This window comes from Phyllobates terribilis, unplaced genomic scaffold (assembly GCF_046119375.1).
Source record: "Phyllobates terribilis strain yellow unplaced genomic scaffold, ASM4611937v1 Scaffold_4__5_contigs__length_816908805, whole genome shotgun sequence".
Taxonomy (NCBI): domain Eukaryota; kingdom Metazoa; phylum Chordata; class Amphibia; order Anura; family Dendrobatidae; genus Phyllobates; species Phyllobates terribilis.
The window spans coordinates 520,749,379-520,767,866 of record NW_027362764.1 but is presented as its reverse complement, the minus strand read 5'-3'; the positions used below and the strand labels follow the sequence as shown (position 1 = coordinate 520,767,866).

Below are 18,488 nucleotides of genomic sequence, written 5' to 3'. Positions count from 1 at the left end.
GTGTAGTGTACCGCGAGCTGCCGGCTGCCAGGACGGAGCGAAACAAGACTCCGGGGGCCATCGGAAGGTAAGTATAGATTTATTTTTTATTTTATACCATTCTTATACCATTCTTTAGGTCACAGTATATAATTCCATGCCTTTTACATGGATTTATATAGTGTGACCAAGTTGTCAAGCACTTTACAAGTGATGCTAAAATCGCTTGGAAAGCGCTTGTCAACCCGTGGAAATGCATGTGAAGAACGCTTCACATCCGCTTGTCCCTGGCAGGAAAAACGCATGTACGATCCGCATGCGTTTTTTCTGCCAGGGAGATGCAGAAACGCTCAGGAAAAAATCCTGCATCGTGGGCACATAGCCTAAGAGAGAGTTGCTGCTCTCATTTCCTCTGGATGTATGCGATGCATGCAAATGCAGGGAGAGGGAAGCCAGCACTTATTGACAAACGGGATCACATGACTTAACAATGTCATGCGAGTCCCGGGAAAGACAGTGCCGACATCACTTCAACAATGCCGACACTTGAGTAGAAGTCTTATTATTTTACTGGGAGCAAACATACGGATTGAGAAGGGGTTGTCAGAATAGTGGACAACCCATTTAAGGATTTAAGGTTAAAATTGAAAGTCCTTAATAGATTATACAAAAACTAGCAGCCCGAGTTCCGAAACAAATAAGTTTCGGAAGCTAGAAAAGTGTTCTCTACATAATAAAAGCTAACTCAAATTACCCATGTCTATTTACATTCAGCCATTTACATGATAAACAACAAAGTTGTCATAATTAATAAATTAGTAAATGGCATTACGGAAAACAAAAATAAAATTTAGAAGATTACAGAAACGTTCGCCAATTCAAAAAGTGAATTGCCCAGGGCAGATGGTGTGGAAATCTCTCTGTATGCCTTATCACCTTCAGCTGATCCTGTTAAAATCTCGGCCTCAAGAACATTTCTATTCAATGATGTTACATCTAATCGTGTACCATTGCCGAGTCCTCGTTTTGTATTCAACTTTCTGAACAACATAATAATGCTGTCCACCTTAAGTTTAAGGCAATGACTTGGCATGCCTGATGGGGTTAAGCTAATTAAAAATTCAATAGGAAAATGTTCCCTTTCATCGTCGTCATCTGCAACAACAGAGTCATCGCTCCAACGTCAGCTGATGTTTTTCTCAGACTCACCTCAACATTAAGCTCTTTATGTAGTAAGATGATGATGAATAACGAGCTTTTAAGAGAATTTAGGTCATAAAATAATATTGTTTTTGTTTAGAGGGAACAGTGAGCATTTGTCGTTTAAAATACAGCATGACCTACAGGCTGTGCTTCATCCTTATTAATAATTGTTCCCATTGCTTATGCGGTACCCCAGACAATGATTTGTTAATGATAGTAAATGGATGAATACTGTTAATGGCAAATGTTGTTTCCATGAAATATTATAATTTTCTCAAACAAAAATTCAAGAATGTGTGGCATTACTTTGGTTCATTTGCTACTTTTCTGCTTCTAACACAAGAGGGCAGTATAGGGCCACAGAAATATAAAATGTTGCATTATCAAGAAGTGAAAATGTGCTTAAAAAACATAGATGCGCACACACACATATATATTCAATTAAAATGTGCTGACATTAGCTCTCTGCTCCGCCAATATTGCCTGACCAGCCCATTTGGCATTTGCCGTATGGCCAGTCCGACCAGGTATCTAATAATATATGGCTACCTAGTGGTTATGATGTGATTTGCAGTCTGTCAATGGTTTTGCTGTCATATTGCATTATATCTGTGTTGTAAGGAATTGTTCATAACGAAATTTGCAGTAAGATAAGGGTGACCACATGCCCATATCTCTGTTCTCAAGGCCTATTACAGAGAAATGTACTTTCACACCACATTTTTTTTCTATTTTAAGTTTGGTCTAAGCCCTGCAGCAGCAGCATGTGACCAATCTCACACTCCCATGGGTGCAATATAGAAAAGAGAATACCTCAATATACCTGCAAAATTGTGCAGCTTATTGACCACATGTGGCTGCTAATAAACACCAATAAGTCATATAGACCAAAAATCAGTAAACTGCACCAATAGAGATAAGGCAAACAAATAACCACACAGCCCAGGTTGAAAATTGCCAAAGCTTTAATAATAACACATAAAAGCAAATACACACAACTATAATAAAATCAAAGACACACCACAGATGGAAAGAGTGGAGTGCCTGGACTAAATAGTATAAAGGAAGACATTATAATCTAACATAGAGCTCCCACAGGTAATATGTAATAATAATATAAAACCAATGGCAGCAACAAATAATAATCACAAGGAAAATAATGAAGGTACCCAACAGATATTTCATATATATATAAATATATTAATATCACAAATGACAGTACACATATTATTAATACGATCAGAATATAAATATATGCAGTGACTCTGCCTCAAAGATACATACACAGATATATAAATATATATAAACCACTAGATAGCCTCAACAAATTCCTAATCCTAATATGGCTGCATATATAAATGACTAGTGTCAATAAAAGTAGCCCAAAAATGGTTTACAAGATAGCCATAATTACCCAAATAGCATAGATTAACAGTCCAGGCACCCGACGCGCGTTTCACATAGGAAATGCTGGACGAAGTGATACTGATGCGGCTCACAGTTTCCACACGTATCATACACATGGACACGGATATCTCCAGTACTGTTTTTTCCACTACCGGGAATATGCGGACATGTGAAAGAGGCCTAAGTAGGGGTATAACATTATAATGCCTAACGTGGATGTCTGTTGATTTTATAGTATCATAAACTTTGGACTTTACAGTGTATTTAAGAAATGCCTGGGTTTTTTTTTTCTTTTTTAGGATTTTTGGATCCTGAGAAGAAGCTTTTCTCACATCGGATCTTATCAAGGGATGAATGTATAGATCCTTTTTCCAAAACAGGAAACCTTAGGTTTGTCCATCAGTATTTTTTTTTCTTTTTAAATATTCATGTGTTGAATTATAAATTGCTTCCAGTTTGTCTTTATGAATCGTTCTGTACAGAAGGCTGTTGAGGCACTTGTGTTACCTGTATAGAGGAACATGGTTTCTGTAGTAGCTGAATGATAGGACAATGAGATGATGTAGCAGTGATGGGAAGTCATAGGTAAGGAATATAGAATATAACTGCTGATATCTACGTGTGCAGTCTATCATCTTGCTTGAAAAGTAAATAAATCATTTTAGAATGAATTTGTGAATGTTTTTCAGTGAATTTTGAGCCTACAGTGGTTTGTGTTATGCTTTTTTTTTTTGTTTGTCTTGTGATTTTAAGGAATCTTTTTCCATGTGGGGACTCTATGGTTTGCATCATTGATGATCGAGAAGATGTTTGGAAGTTTGCTCCTAATTTGATTACAGTTAAAAAGTATGTCTACTTTCAAGGTACAGGTGACATCAATGCACCCCCTGGTTCAAGGGAAGCACAGATAAGAAACAGAGGTTAGTAATAAGCTTTCAATCGTTACGGTAAGGACTCCGGAGTGGGACATTTAAGGGTTTGTCCTCTTCTGAACACTATTTACAGACTATGTACTTTTAACTAAATGCAGATCTTTAGCTGGAATTGCGTATAAAGCTGCTGAAGAGATTTCTGCTCTGAATCAATTTTTGTCAGTGCTTTTCTGACATTAAAGGGAGGCTAGAACAGAAAATGACCCATTGTTTAAATCAAGTTCTTGTAATACATGTATTTTAATTTTTGATACTTTTTTTTTTTTTTGCTTATCTCATTCTGTATAAAAAAAAAAAATAGAAATCTTGCAATTTTCACCCTAGCCACTGGGGCTTTCTTAGACTCCTTCCTATTCACTTCCTATTGTTTCAGGAAAAAAAACACATCTACGTAGCCTCAATGGTAAGACCTAACCCTATCTTCTGCATTAAAGAGTGTAACTAGCCTGAGCAAAGGTCATTTTGAAGGGAGGAGGGGGAGCAGGGTCACTGGTGACATCACATGTTGTGATCAATGGATCCTGTGTGATCAGATGTCAGTAGAGGTCTTGCCTGTCTTGGTAATCCTGCCTTGGATAATATGGAGCAGTGTTGAAAATTCTTCCTAAAAGGACAAGAAGCATGAGTTAAAAAAGCCTGTGTAGGCAGTGTGAAAATTGCAAGATTACAAACTTTGTTTTTTTTTATAAACATTTTTTTTTAAGTAACTTGTAACACAAAAACCTGATTGAAATAATTGGTAATTTTATTTTGTGATGATGGCTACCCTTGAATCATAAGCTGTAACTCAGGATCAATGTAAGATTAGTTACTACTTAAATTGATTATTGCTTTCTTGGGTTTGCTTGTTAAAGGACAGTATAATCAGGCTGGCAATCACCCAGTGAACAAGCAAAAATATTTTTAAAGGGGTTTTCCCACGAATGAAAGTTCATTTTAATCAATAGATTTTGGAATAATAATTTACACAATTGGATATGTTTTAAATAAAATTTTCCTGTGCTGGGATAATCTTATAAATGTTCCCCTGTGTAATGACTGTGTCCAGAGCTGGATTGGCCATCTGGCAATTGCCAGATGGGCTGATACCTGTGCTGGGCCGTCTGTCACTTGGTGTCTCCTGGTATCTTTCGCTGTGCAGGGATCAATGCCTCACCCCTTCTCTCGTCCTTTTCTTCACATTCACGTTATGCACATGAAGGATGAAAGAGTAGATGACTCCTCAGCCAGTCAGCATGATCATTACCTACAGCCAGCCTCACAGGAGCAGGCTGAGGTACGTAGCTTCCACACATTGAAAGTGTAAGTGCAGGAACTCTCCCCCAGTCCAGCTGATGAGGACCTTTTTCCCGGTGTGCGGGAGGACGTGTTAGTTGAAACACTTGTCCTCTGTTCTGTCCAGCAGCTCCTGCCTCTGATCTGCTGCTCCCATCTTGCTACACATGATCTTCGGCATGCGAGCCGTGGCACATGTCGTTACTGCCATGTTCCCCCAGTCAGGGGCATGCCAACATCAGCTGCCAGCCTCTGATTGGCCAGCGGTGTATATAGCAGCGTAGGGAGCCGGTGGGTTCACTGCAATCGCAATACATTTTCAGTGGGATGTGTGCAGCAGTGTTGAGCCACCCCCGTAGTGTTCGGTTCGCTTCGTCGAACACCGGGATGTTCGTGGAACTGTTTTTCGAACACCTTAGAACACTGTCGAACACTGTTAAAACCAATGGCAGGCAAACAAAAACACATAGAAACACATAGAAAACACATAGAAAACCCCTTCAAAGGTGTCCAAAAGCTTACACACTGCTCAGAAGACACTCTCTTTAAAAAAGCCGGCCGGTAATTCAGCAGCGGCATACACCGGTACCCGACAATTTAGAACAGAAAGAATAGAGCATCACACACAGATTAGATAGAAACATGTCAGTCACATATATAAGAAGTACAGTGACAGTGTTGCTTACTGTACTTGTCATTTAGTGTTGCGCTGTGTGCACACGATGCGTTTTTCAGCAGCAGAAGGGAAGGAAGGGAGACACAGATCCATTACTAGTGGGTAGGCAGAGCCCCACAGGATAGTTCACCTCAGATTAGGAAAAGTGACGACCGGCCCCTCCAGCTTAGGCTCCTCCTACTCCCATGTCCTTCAGTCTAAAATTTGAGGTCGCAGAGGATAGTCGCTGCCTTTGCAGCTCCTCAGAAGAATTTTTTGTTTTATCATTTCCGGAGACCTGGACCCCCCGTGGTCTTGAGGTCTCAGGGGGTCTCAGGACCCCTGACCCTCCCCTGGCAGATCTGCGAACCCCCTAAGGAGGTCCCCGCAGAAGCCTGCCGGCCCCGGGGGATACAGGACGCTCCCAGGCGGAGACGCACACCACTTCTGTGGGGTCCCTGCGCGCTCCGCCGTGGGGGGAGCAAAGGGCCACGGCGCCACACATCCCTGGAGGTCCCTGTGGCGCTCAGCTGGGTAAGTGCTCTCATGGTTTGAGTGCTTCAGCGGCTGCGGCTGTTACGGTTTCAAGTGGTGACTGCTGTTTTGTCCTTGCAGGATATCACCGCTGCAGGCGTTTGTGTAATTCTCTGCTGGCAGGGGAGCAGGGACGGAGGAGCGCGGGCTCCGTTAGTATGCGGCGGCGGGGGGCGTGGCTTCGCGCCTCTCTGCTGCCTGTCATCATAGCCTCAGACAGGAAGCGCCAGGAAAGTGCGCGCTGGAGCTGACCCAGCCCCCTCTTCTTCTTCCGGCCATTACCTCGTGCAACCTCCTGCTCCCCGCTCTCTACACCAGACACCGAGCACTGTGGCTTAAGGAAGAACAGTCACGGCCAGCTGGTGAGTCACTTCTGCCTTTTAAGGCAGAAGATTCCTTTTTCACACTATTGCAGCGCAGAGCACCTTACTGCTGGCCTGTTAAGGCAGACAGGGTGTGCTATATCCGGCGCTGCTACCTCCCCGCTGAGGAGGCTCTGGGACTCGCACACCACTGTCCTTTTAAGGCAAAGGTGTTTTGCGTGGTCAGCAGCATTAACCCCTTCTGAGGGTCTGGCCTCATCAGGGCAGTTAACCCTTTCTGGACCCTAGTCTGTTAGGTTGACTTTGGCTTTGCAGGCAGCTGGGGTAGCTCTTCTCCCTCCAAGCTTTAACCCTTCAGTGCTTGGGGTTTTTTTTGTGTAGGAACAGGCTGTGGTAGCGGAATCACACATCCTCGGTCCTGTACCCATTGTAAGGGGTTATTACCGCCTTATCCGCGACGCTCGCAACTGTGTGGGGGCATGTCGGATCAGGGACCAGGGGGCGCGGACCTCTCTCCTGGTCCGCTTCAGGATCGGTCACGCGTATCTGATACGCCGGGGTCTTTGACGGCGTCAAGTTCGACACTGGTCGGGGGTCTCATTGATGTTATAGTGGAAGCTCTCACTCGCTCCATTGACAGTCTGTCTGACCTCCTCGGTCATTGGGTATCAGCTAAGTCCCAACCGACATCACGAGGCAAGAAGCGCCACAGGCCTCTGGTGGCGCTGTGTCCTCCGCGCAGTGCGTCGGAGGCTTCGGAATCACCGTCAGACTCTGATGGTGAAATCTCCGATTCTGATGAAGAGGATCGGCAGGGTCGCTCTGCTTCGCTTTCGGGCCGCGTGGATGCTTTTATTGGGGCTATGCGGGAAGCGTTACAGCTGTCTGAAGAGGTGACGAGGCGCCCTGGCAAGTCGGCCCGGCTGTATCAGGAGTCGCGTCGGGCTCGTTCGACGCTGCCGGCGCACGATGAACTTTAACGAGGTGGTGGAGAAGGAACGCCTGTGTCCGGATAAACGCTTCCAGGGGATGCGGTTTTTTGATGCCCTGTATCCCTGCTCCACGGAGACGATCGCTAGTTGGGTCCCCTCTCCTGAAGTGGACGTGCCATTGTCTCAGCTGAGCAAATCCTCTTTGCTTCCTGTTAAAGGGAAGGCGAGTCTACAGGAACCACTGGACAGAAGGACGGAGTTAGCGGCGAAGTCCATCTACGAGGCCGCGGGTCATGGATTCCGAGCGGCCTTGGGGGCCATGTGGGCTGGTGAGGCTTCTCTGCGGTGGTTGGATCAGCTGCGGACGGCGTGGCAAGATGGGACTCCGCTGTCTCAGGTGGAAAGGCTCTTCCAGCTGTTGGAAGAGGCGGCCCGATATGGCAGGGACGCAGTGCTGGATACTACTTCGGTTCTGTCCAGGGCTCAATCCTCGGCAGTCACAGTCAGAAGAGCACTGTGGCTTAAACAGTGGACTGGAGACGCAGTATCCAAGCAAGGTTTGCGGAGTCTGGCGTACAAGGGCGGTCAGCTTTTTGGTTCGGACCTCACGGAGCTGATTGCTAAGGCCAAGGATTCGGCTTTGCCGCAGCCGAAAGCAGCGGCTTCTACGTCTGGCAAGTCAAGTGCCGGTAGTGGTCGTCGGTCCTTTCGGCCCAGGGGACGGTTCGGTCAGCCCTCTTGGAGATCTTGTTGTCCCTCGTCTTCCGGAAAAAAGGCCACCCAGAAATCCCGTACTCCCTGGAAACAACATTTCCGTCAGGACAAACGGGAGGTTGACAAAAAGCCCGCTAAGGCCGACTGATGCCAGGAACCCTCTCGAGGGCTCTCGGGTGGGAGGTCATCTGCTACAATTCGGGTCGATTTGGGCGTCCCACGTATCGGACGCCTGGGTGACGCGGGTTATGTCGGCAGGCTATTTTATAGAGTTTCATTCTCGACCCCTGGACAAGTTTCGTCAGTCACGCATCCCGTCCGAGCCCAAGCTGGCTGCCGCACTGCTGCGGGAGGTCGACTCTCTTCTGCAGCAGGGTGTGGTGGTTCCGGTTCCGCCGGAGGACCGGGGAAGGGGGTTTTACTCCAACCTTTTTGTGGTCCCCAAAAAGGAGGACAAGTTTCGCCCCATTCTGGACCTCAAAGAATTGAATGTTCATGTCCGGACCCGGAAATTCCGTATGGAGTCTCTTCGCTCTGTCGTGGCGGCCCTGTCGCAGTACAATTTCTTGGTGTCGATCGACATCCGCGACGCCTATTTGCATGTCCCTATTGGCAGGGCTCACCAGCGCTTCCTGCGTTTCGCCATAGGTCAGGCCCATTACCAGTTTGTGGCCCTACCATTCGGGTTGGCCTCGGCGCCCAGGGTTTTTACAAAGATTCTGGCGCTGCTCATGGCGCTCCTTCGAAGGAAAGGAGTTACGATTCTCCCCTACCTGGACGACCTGTTAATTGTGTCGCCCACAGCGGAGGAGGTGGTGACAGCTCGCGATCTCTCCCTTCAGCACCTGGAGGACTTCGGGTGGTTGGTCAATTGGAAGAAGTCGTCATTGGAGCCGTCGCAGTCAATCCTGTTCTTGGGGATGCATTTCGACACGGTACGAGCAGTGGTGTCCCTGCCTCCGGACAAACAAGCGAACCTTCGTCACCATGTCCAGACTATGAGGTCGGCGAGGGCGATGTCCCTTCGGAAGTGTTTGCGTCTTCTGGGTCTGATGGTGGCGGCAATGGAAGCGGTACCATTTGCACAATTTCATTCCCGGGGTCTCCAAGATCTTATTCTGACCCGTTGGGATCAATCGCCGGCTTCTCTAGATCGCTGTGTCGGTATCTCTCGCAGGGTGCGAGAGTCTCTTGGATGGTGGTTACGTCCGGAGGCTTTATCCCTGGGGAAATCCTTCCTCCTCCCACGGTGGTCTGTCATTACCACCGATGCCAGCCTGACTGGCTGGGGGGGGGGGGGGGTTTGGAACGATCTCTGGGTTCAGGGGGTCTGGTCGTCAGAGGAGTAGTCTCTGCCGATCAACATCCTGGAGTTGAGAGCGATATTTCTCTGCCTCCGACTTTGGACGGTCCCTTTGAGCGGTCTGCCGGTCCGGATTCAGACGGACAATGCGACAGCTGTCGCTTATATCAACCATCAGGGCGGGACAAGGAGTTCCAGACTCATGATGGAGGTCTCTCGGATCCTGGTATGTGCCGAGTCCAGGGTTCCAGCCATCTCCGCGATTCACATCCCAGGAGTGCTGAATAGCATGGCGGACTTCCTCAGTCGCGAGCAGGTGGATCCCGGAGAATGGAGTCTTCATCCGGAAGTTTTTGCACTGCTGTGCTCCCGTTGGGGGACTCCCCAGGTGGACTTGATGGCATCCAGGCTGAGCGCCAGGGTTCCGACGTTCATGTCCAGGTACAGGGACCCGGAGGCTGTAGATGCTCTAGTGGCCCCGTGGGACCAGTTCAAGCTGATCTACGTGTTTCCGCCGGTATCCTTACTTCCTCTGGTGATCCGGCGGATTAAACTCGAACGAATTCCGGCAATTTTGGTGGCGCCGGATTGGCCGCGGAGGGCGTGGTATTCAACGTTGGTGTCTCTTCTGGCGGCGCCTCCGTTTCCACTGTCTCTTCGCCCGGACCTGTTAACCCAAGGGCCCATTCGTCATCCGTACCTGAAGTCGCTTCGTTTGACGGCGTGGCCCTTGAGACAGAGATCTTGACCCGTCGTGGGTTTTCTGCCGAGGTCATTGCCACCTTGCGGCGGCCAGAGGTCCAGCTACGTTTAGGATTTAACACAGAACTTGGGAGGCCTTCTATTCATGGCGTTCTGGATCGTCAAGGAACCCGGGGTTTTTTTCCATTCCCAACTTCTTGGCTTTTCTGCAATGTGGTTTGGCCAAGGGTCTGTCGGTTGGTACCTTGCGGGGTCAGGTATCTGCACTATCCGTGCTTTTTCGGAAGGCTATTGCCTCGCGCAGAGATGTGCGGTCATTTTTTTGCGGGGTTGCACTTCAGTTTCCGCCTCGGAGGGCGTTTGTGCCTCCTTGGCGGCTCAATCTAGTCTTGGAGGCTCTTCAGCATGGGCCGTTTGAGCCTATGGATTCAGCTACGCTTTACTTGCTTTCTTGGAAGGTGGCCTTCCTGGTGGTGGTCACCTCCTTGAGAAGGGTTTCTGAGTTGGCGGCACTGTCTTCCTCGCCCCATTTTCTGGAGTTCCACTCGGATCGCGTGGTGCTTCGTACCCGTGGCGATTTTCTGCCTAAAGTGGTGTCGCGTTTCCACGTCAATCAGGACATCTTGTTGCCCTCCCTCTGTCCGAATCCGAAGAGTCCAAAAGAGCGAGCCTTGCACTCTTTGGATTTGGTGCGGGCTTTGAAGTTCTATCTTACAATCACGCAAGGGTTTCGGAAGTCGGACTCTCTTTTTGTGATTCCTGCTGGTCGTCGGCCTGGTCAGCGGGCTTCCATAGCTCGGTGGATACGTTCGGCTATCCTGGAGGCGTACCGGCTCAAAGGCGAGCCTTGTCCGGTTAAGGTTCGAGCTCATTCCACGAGAGCTGTTGGTTCGTCGTGGGCTTTTCGTCAGGGGGCCTCGGCAGCGCAGCTCTGCCGGTCGGCTACCTGGCGCTCCGTTCACACTTTTACTAAATTTTATAAAATGGACGTGAGTGCTTCCGCCGATGCGGCCTTGGGACGCAGGGTCCTGCAGGCGGCGGTGGTTTAGGTTATCTCTTTATCTAGTTTTGGCTTGCCTAAGTTGTTGGGGTGTTGGCGATTCTGCCTCTGTTTCCCACCCTTGAGTTCTGGACTGCTTTGGGACGTCCCACTAGTAATGGATCTGTGTCTCCCTTCCTTCCCTTCTGCTGCTGAAAGACGGATTTTGGTAAGACCTTACCTGTAAAATCCTTTTTAGCGAAGGAAGGAAGGGAGACACCGCACCCTCCCTTGGCAGAAGTGTATTATTGTTTTCCAGATGCGGCGTGACTCCTCTCTGATGGCGGTCATCTGGGCGGGGGTCGGCGCGCTAGGGCTCTGTTCCAGCATTGCCAGCTCATTGCAGTTGTCGGGTCCAGTGAGTAGTGCCTGGGACTGTGTGTTTTTTCTGTTATATGCATAACCTGTTCTCTCGCATTTCTGAATTTTCGGAAGGGGTTGTGTTGTTCCGCTGGTGTTGTCTGCTCTTCCTTAGCTTGTGTACGGACTGAAGGACATGGAGTAGGAGGAGCCTCCTAAGCTGGAGGGGCCGGTCGTCACTTTTTATAAATCTGAGGTGAACTATCCTGTGGGGCTCCGCCTACCCACTAGTAATGGATCTGTGTCTCCCTTCCTTCCTTCGCTGAAAAGGATTTTACAGGTAAGGTCTTACCAAAATCCGTCTTTAATGCGTTTCCTCAGCGTTTTTGCAGCTGCGGAAACGCATTAAAAACGCATGGTAGAAGGGCAGCAATGGTCCCCAATGATAATCCGCATGTGCTGTGCCCATGCTGCGGATTTTTCCGCAGCGTTTATGCTGCGCTCAAAAATCCGCAGCATGTCCATTAATTTTGCGGAAACGCGGCGTCTTCGCCGCCATTGACTTGCATTAGACCGCATGGATTACGCATCACTGTATATGTAGATGCGTAATCCACGCGTTCTAATGTGTGGATGGTACCCGGGTGTGGAGGAGAGGAGAGTCTCATCCACACCCAGGTACAATTAAAAAATCTGTAAAAAAAAAAAAAAAAAAAAAAGAATAAAATAAAAAATGTATACTTACCTTCTGTCGGCCCGCGCACCGCTCCTGCTTGGTTCCCGGCACTTCGCAGTGAGTTGAAGGACCTGCGCTGACGGGTCACGTGACGCTGACGTCGGCAGGTCTTTCAATTCAATGTTGCCGGCAAGGGAGAACGGAGTGAGCGGGACAGCGCGGGCCATCGGAGGGTAAAGTATACATTTATTTTTTATTTTTACCACTCTCTCGGGTCACACTATATAAATCCATGCCGTTTGCATGGATTTATATAGTGTGACCTAGTTGTCAAGCACTTTCCAGGTGATGCCAAAATCGCCTGTAAAGCGCTTGTCAATCCACATGCGGAAACGCATGTGAATCCGCATGTATTCCGCAGGAAAAATGCATGCACAATCTGCATGCGTTTTTTCTGCCAGGGAGATGCAGAAATGATGCAGAAATTTTCTGCTTCATTTCTGCATCGTGTGCACATACCCTTAAAGGATTTATTAAAAAAAATAATAGTGTTTTCATGCACTGTCTCTTTAAAAAAGCCGGCCGGCAACTCAGCATTGGTACCTGACAATTTAGAATAGAAAGAACACAGCCAGACACTGCAGACCGCAAGCATGCCTGCGCTTCTCAGTGTCTGCGGCATGGCAAGCTGGATGGCAGCTTTCGGCTGCAATCCACCCTGTCATGTGAATGTAGTAGTTAATAAAGATGCAGTCCCTAAATGTGTTTTTTTTTTAAAATTTATTGAATTTTTCACCAAAAAATTGCCGTGTGGCTTTCACCTATTTGTGTCCAGCCAGGTACAGCAGGCAGGAACAGGCTGCCCCCAACCACCAGCTGCCTATTTGTACCTGGTCGGACACAACAATATAGGGAAGCCCTTTTTTTTTTTTTTTTTTAATTAGGTCATGAATTTCATGAAATAATTAAAAAAAAAAAAAATACGTGGGGCTTCGCCCTATTTTTGCGTCCAGCCAGGTACAACTAGGCAGCTGGGGGCTGGAATCCGCGGCGCAGGGAGGCCCAAGATTTCTGCCCCCCGCGCTGCAAATTGCAGTCTACAGCCACCCCAGTAAATGGCGCGTTCATAGAAGCGCCATCTTCTGGTGCTGTACCCAACTCATCCAGGGCCCTGGTGCAGTGGCTCACTGGGTAATAAAGGGGTTAGGGCCGGCTTGGCATTATCAGCTGGCCCTAAGCCCGAAATTCATGGGGTCACGCCAATATTAGACATGACCGCCATGAATTTCTAGTAAAGTATTTAAAAAAAACAAAACACAACACCCAGAATAAAGTCCTTTAATTGAAATAAACACACAATTTTTTAATGTTCTAAATTAAACCATACGTACCATCACGCCCATTCCAGCTGAAGCCAATGTCTTCTGCAATAAAAGTAAAATAATAAAGCAACCTCATCCTTACCTTTCCATGGTTCCCACGACGGCTCCAGCTCTGCTACATTCACATGACAGACTGGATCGCAGCCGAAAGCTGCCATCCAGCTTGCCATGCCGCAGACACTGAGAAGCGCAGGCATGCTTGCTCTCTGCAGTGTCTGGCTGTGACTGCATCCAGATGAGCCGAGGTCATGTCCAATGAACTCTGCTCACCTCATGCACGTCACTGACAACGTGGGAGAATTCTCCTGCGCTCAGCGCTTCAGCAGGAGAATTCTCCCACGCTGGGATGGTATTGAGATGACAGGCTGGATCGCAGCTGAGCGCTGCCATCCAGCATGCCATCCTTCATAGACACTGCAGAGCGCAAGCATGCGCCATTTCTGGGACGGATGGTGTTTCTAGCCTGGGTGGGGGCCAATATTCATGGCACCCTTCCTGGGCTATTAATATCAGCCCCCAGCTGTCTGCCTAGCCTTTGCTAGCTATTAAAATAGGGGGGACCCCACGTCATTTTTTGGGGGGGTCCCCCATTTTAATAGCTAGTAAAGGCTAGGTATTCAGCTGGGGGCTGATATTAGTAGCCTGGGAAGCTCCATGGGTATTACCCCCTTCCCAGGCTTCAAACATCTGCCCCAGCCGTCTGCTTAACCTCCGCTAGAGACTAAAATTACGGGGAACCCCATGCCAATTTTTTTTTTTAATAAATTCTTTATTTTAACACTAAATGACCAGTACAGTAATCAACACTATCACTGAACTTATTATATATGTCACTGACATGTTTCTATCTATCTAATCTATGTGTAATGCTCTATTCTTTCTGTTTTAAATTGTCGGGTACAGATGCTGAATTGCCTACCGGCTTTTTTAAAGAGACTGGTGCATGAAAACACTATTATTTTTTTTTATAAATCCTTTAACACTAAATGACAAGTACAGTAACCAACACTGTCACTGTACTTCTTATATATGTGACTGACATGTTTCTATCTATCTAATCTGTGTGTGATGCTCTATTCTTTCTGTTCTAAATTGTCGGGTACCGGTGTATGCCGCTGCTGAATTGCCGGCTTTTCATGTTGAGCACTGTTCCCATCGATTTGGGCAACCACTGTAATGCCACAACCACCATGGCTGTGGCATTACAGTGAGTGGCAGACAATCCCTGCATGATTGGTGCTCTAAATAGCACCAGACATGCAGGACACGCTTTTGGTGCACGAACAGTTATCGAACATAACCTCGAACAGCTGAATTTTTTGCAAATCGTTCGCGTTCGTCGAACGACTCGAACACCGCCCAAAACAGCTCGAATTTGAGATTGGCGAACAGTTCTAGTCGAACACTGCTCATCTCTAGTGTACAGTTGTCGCTGGACCCCTCCAACTCTGGGCCCTGGTGCTGCTACACTGGCGATATGTCCACCCCTGCCATTACTGATCCCTGTGGCACCCCACTGTTAACTGTGATCCAATATGAGTGTGTTACATTAATAACCACTTTCTGTTTTCTATCACTGAGCCAGTTGTTAACCCAGTTACACAGATTTCCCCTGGTCCCATTTCTGTCATTTTATGTATCAACCTTTTGTGTGGCACCGTATGAAGTGCCTTTGAAAAGTCTGGGCTCAGATCTTGTCCCTTTCCTGAATATTAGTACCACATTTGCTATGCGGCTGTAACGCTGGTGGGTGAGGACCACTGCGCCACTGGCCGTGCTTAACCTGGAGGGATGTGACTAGGTGTCTAAGTCTTCATTAGAGCCTCTGGTGGTGAGGATAGGCTGGGCTGCCGGTAGACACCAGGTACCACTTCAGGACAGTCCCCAAGACTGCAGCAGCAGACCGGAGGGTCAGAGGTGCGAGTACCAGGTATAGGAGGACGAGGTCAGACTAAATTCTTTAGTGTTAAACAAGGCACAGGGGCGTAACATTTATATACATGTCAGAAGCAAAAACATGCATTGATAAAGACAATCACCTGAAATGCTCTTGCATACATTCTTAATGGTTTTTAGAGATGACGTTGCGACTTCCTTTCTCTATTTTTGCACAATAAAGTATGGCTTTTAATAGAAGATTCTGATGCTGGATCACTGTTTTTTGCTTCTGCCTACCTCTTGCTGAATTACAAGTCTCCGTGCAGTGGATCTTTTTATGGCTGAGCTGATTTTTTTTTTTTTTTTTTTGCCTTTTTGATTATATACATGTCACCCACTTAGCTGGAACTGTAATACGCTGTAATATGTTTTTTTTTTTTTTTTTGCATGAAAATGTGCAGCAGAACTTGGCCTAAATGAGTGCGTCTCAAACTGAGATTAAGCAGCTGCCTGTAAGTGAGGTGAGGAGAGGATAGGGAGGCAGTTATCATAGAAGTGATCATATGCTGCACAGTCTTTCCCGGGGAGGGTGAGGAACGTACAGTATGGCAAACGGGGGGGACATGAGTTTTTTAAACTCCTTTAACACTGCAACCTCTGCTGCTTGTCTGCAACTCAAACTGTGAAATCAGTCAGTAAGGATTTAGGGCACTTTTACATGGCGATATTTTTCATCAGTATTTGTGAACAGACGCCAGGAGTTAATCCAAAACACAGAAGAGGTGAAAGTGTTTGTTATTTTTCTCTGTGTTTGTTCCTCTCTGGTTGTTAGATTTCGAATACTGATGTAAATTACTGCCCAAAATACTCACTGTGTGAGGAAGCTGCGTGTAATATTGTAATATAAGTTCTTACTCCGAGGATTAGTGCACACTTGCAGGTGCTGTGCTGTAATGCCCGTCTTCTCCTCTCCATCATACTCCCCAGAGCAGTGGCAACACCTGGGGCAAAACTGATGGCTACAGATGTCCACACCTATCACTCAGTGACACTGATGGACCCCGACTCCCAAACAAAATGAATCAGACAGAAGCATACAAAATAAATACACAAAGCATTGCAATTGGGTGTCAAATGTTCTCCACTTTATTTATATTCACATGACACCAAAAATGGCACAACCCTCGACTCAGGGAGAGTCACCCACCAGCACTCAGGAGAGGAAAACCCCCTGTGGAGGAAACCTCTAGGAAACCATGTCTGGAGGATTGCCCTTCCCTTGGGCTTCGAGAGTTGGTGCTGATATAATAGAGTTTTAAAATTTGTACATTTTACCAGATTTACAGAGAAAAACATAAATATAGACTATAAATGTGATAAACTGGATGTGGGAGCAATCTGACTGCGATATCTGCCACCACATTGATTGCTCGCATGAATTCGTTTGATCTGATTGCCCAGATAGATGGACCTGGATCTGTAAGGGAGAAATGTTACAGGTCTCAAGAAGTTGGACACTCTTTTACAGTTCGTTATGGATAATCCCTCCTCGCCCTTCCCTCCTCGCCCTTCCCTCCTCGCCCTTCCCTCCTCGCCCTTCCCTCCTCGCCCTTCCCTCCTCGCCCTTCCCAATTTATCACCCATTAAAGGCTTAGATCCATCCATGAACATCCACAGGAGAGCAGCTCTACATAGAGGGTAACAGAAGAGGATCCTGTGCTGGAGACCGCTCTGTTACCTTCCCATGCTCTCTGGGTGTCTAAAGCAGACAACCCCTTTCCCTGCTGGAACCTCCAAATTATACCAAGGTCGGCACATTAGGTGGAGTGGTCAAGCTCAAGGTCCTCGGGCGCATCAGTAATGGCATTGATAGTGGCAGCGCGCACTTCTTTTATGGAATCTTCTTTATGACACTTGTTTATGATCTCCTAACAGTTGTCATGGTTACTACAGGGGATATTACTGATGCAGGGTCCAAGTATTAACTCTTTCATCATTGATAATTCACTTTCATTATAGAGTCAAATAACAGCACTTGTTACCAAGCAGGCTCCTTATCATTATGGCTTCCTTTAGGCACCATAAGAAATACTGATGACAGATTAATTATGCAAGTTTTTAAGGAGTGTTTTGCACTTTTTATATCCAGAGATTGGGCTTATAACTAGCACTTTACAAAGAAAAAAAAATTAAGAGGAAATTACTTGTAAAATAGTATTCTAGGGAATTGCATTTGAAGCATTTTCCTAATGTACATTCTACATAGTTGCATCGTTATATAGGTTGAAAAAAGACCTAGGACCATAAAGTTCAAACTATCTTCAAAGTTATACATTTTCTATTACTAAATTATTTATAAATCACAATGTTCTGTTTTGTTAAAGTATCCAGACCTTTTTTAAATGCTGCTATACTGTCTGCCATTGTTACCTCTTGTGGTCGTCATTCCACAGTCTCACTGCTCTAACTAACTGTAAAGAACCCTTTCCTATTTAGCTGCCAGAATTAGTCATCAGAAGCACATAACCTTGAAATATGCAGTGATTAGACACTTTTATAATGGGTAGTGTATAAAGTGCTACTTACTACCATGTTTTAGCTAAGATATAAGACATATTTGTAAGAAGGATGAAAAAGGTAATTGGGGATGACATAAATATATTGAGAAACTCTATATAACCTAAAATATAAACAAAAAAGAAAGGGAAGAATGGCCGGCAAATCTATTCTTAGCTGCATTGTAACCACTTTTTAAAAAAAATGGTTACAGCCATTAAAGGGGTGTTTCACCCTAAAGGAGACTTTCAGCGAGCAGTACAGCTTACGGAATAACTGAGTGTGCAGTATATACAATGTTAGGATCCAGCTCTGCTTGTCGGTTGGAGCGGTTGTCATTACAGGAATGCGATTTGCGGTTATGTTCTGACTAGATTTTCATCTGCTTTACTCAGCAGAACAATGAGAGAAGATGATGAGAATCTACTCAGCACGTAACTGCAACTGTGGAAATCACATACTTGGGCTAAGTGCCCACGATGCAGAAATGCTGCAGATTTTTTCTGCATCTCCCTGGCAGGAAAAACGCATGCGGATTTTACATGCATTTTTCCTGCCAGGTAGAAGCGTTTGTCAAGCGTTTTGCATGCATTTCCGCATGCGGGTTATCAAGCTCTTTTCCAAGCGATTTTAGCATCACTTGGAAAAGTGCTTGACAACTTGTTCACACTATATAAATCCATGCAACTGACATGGAT

General features: G+C 46.5%; 1 protein-coding gene across 1 annotated transcript in view; it reads left to right on the top strand.

Annotated features, from left to right (window-relative positions):
• Nucleotides 1-18,488, top strand: part of CTDP1 (CTD phosphatase subunit 1) — a 156,884-nt gene that overhangs the window by 46,680 nt on the left and 91,716 nt on the right. The window contains exons 6-7 of the mRNA XM_073678901.1: nucleotides 2,889-2,979; nucleotides 3,343-3,509. Coding sequence (XP_073535002.1) covers nucleotides 2,889-2,979; nucleotides 3,343-3,509 — 258 coding nt within the window. The remainder of the gene's footprint in view (nucleotides 1-2,888; nucleotides 2,980-3,342; nucleotides 3,510-18,488) is intronic.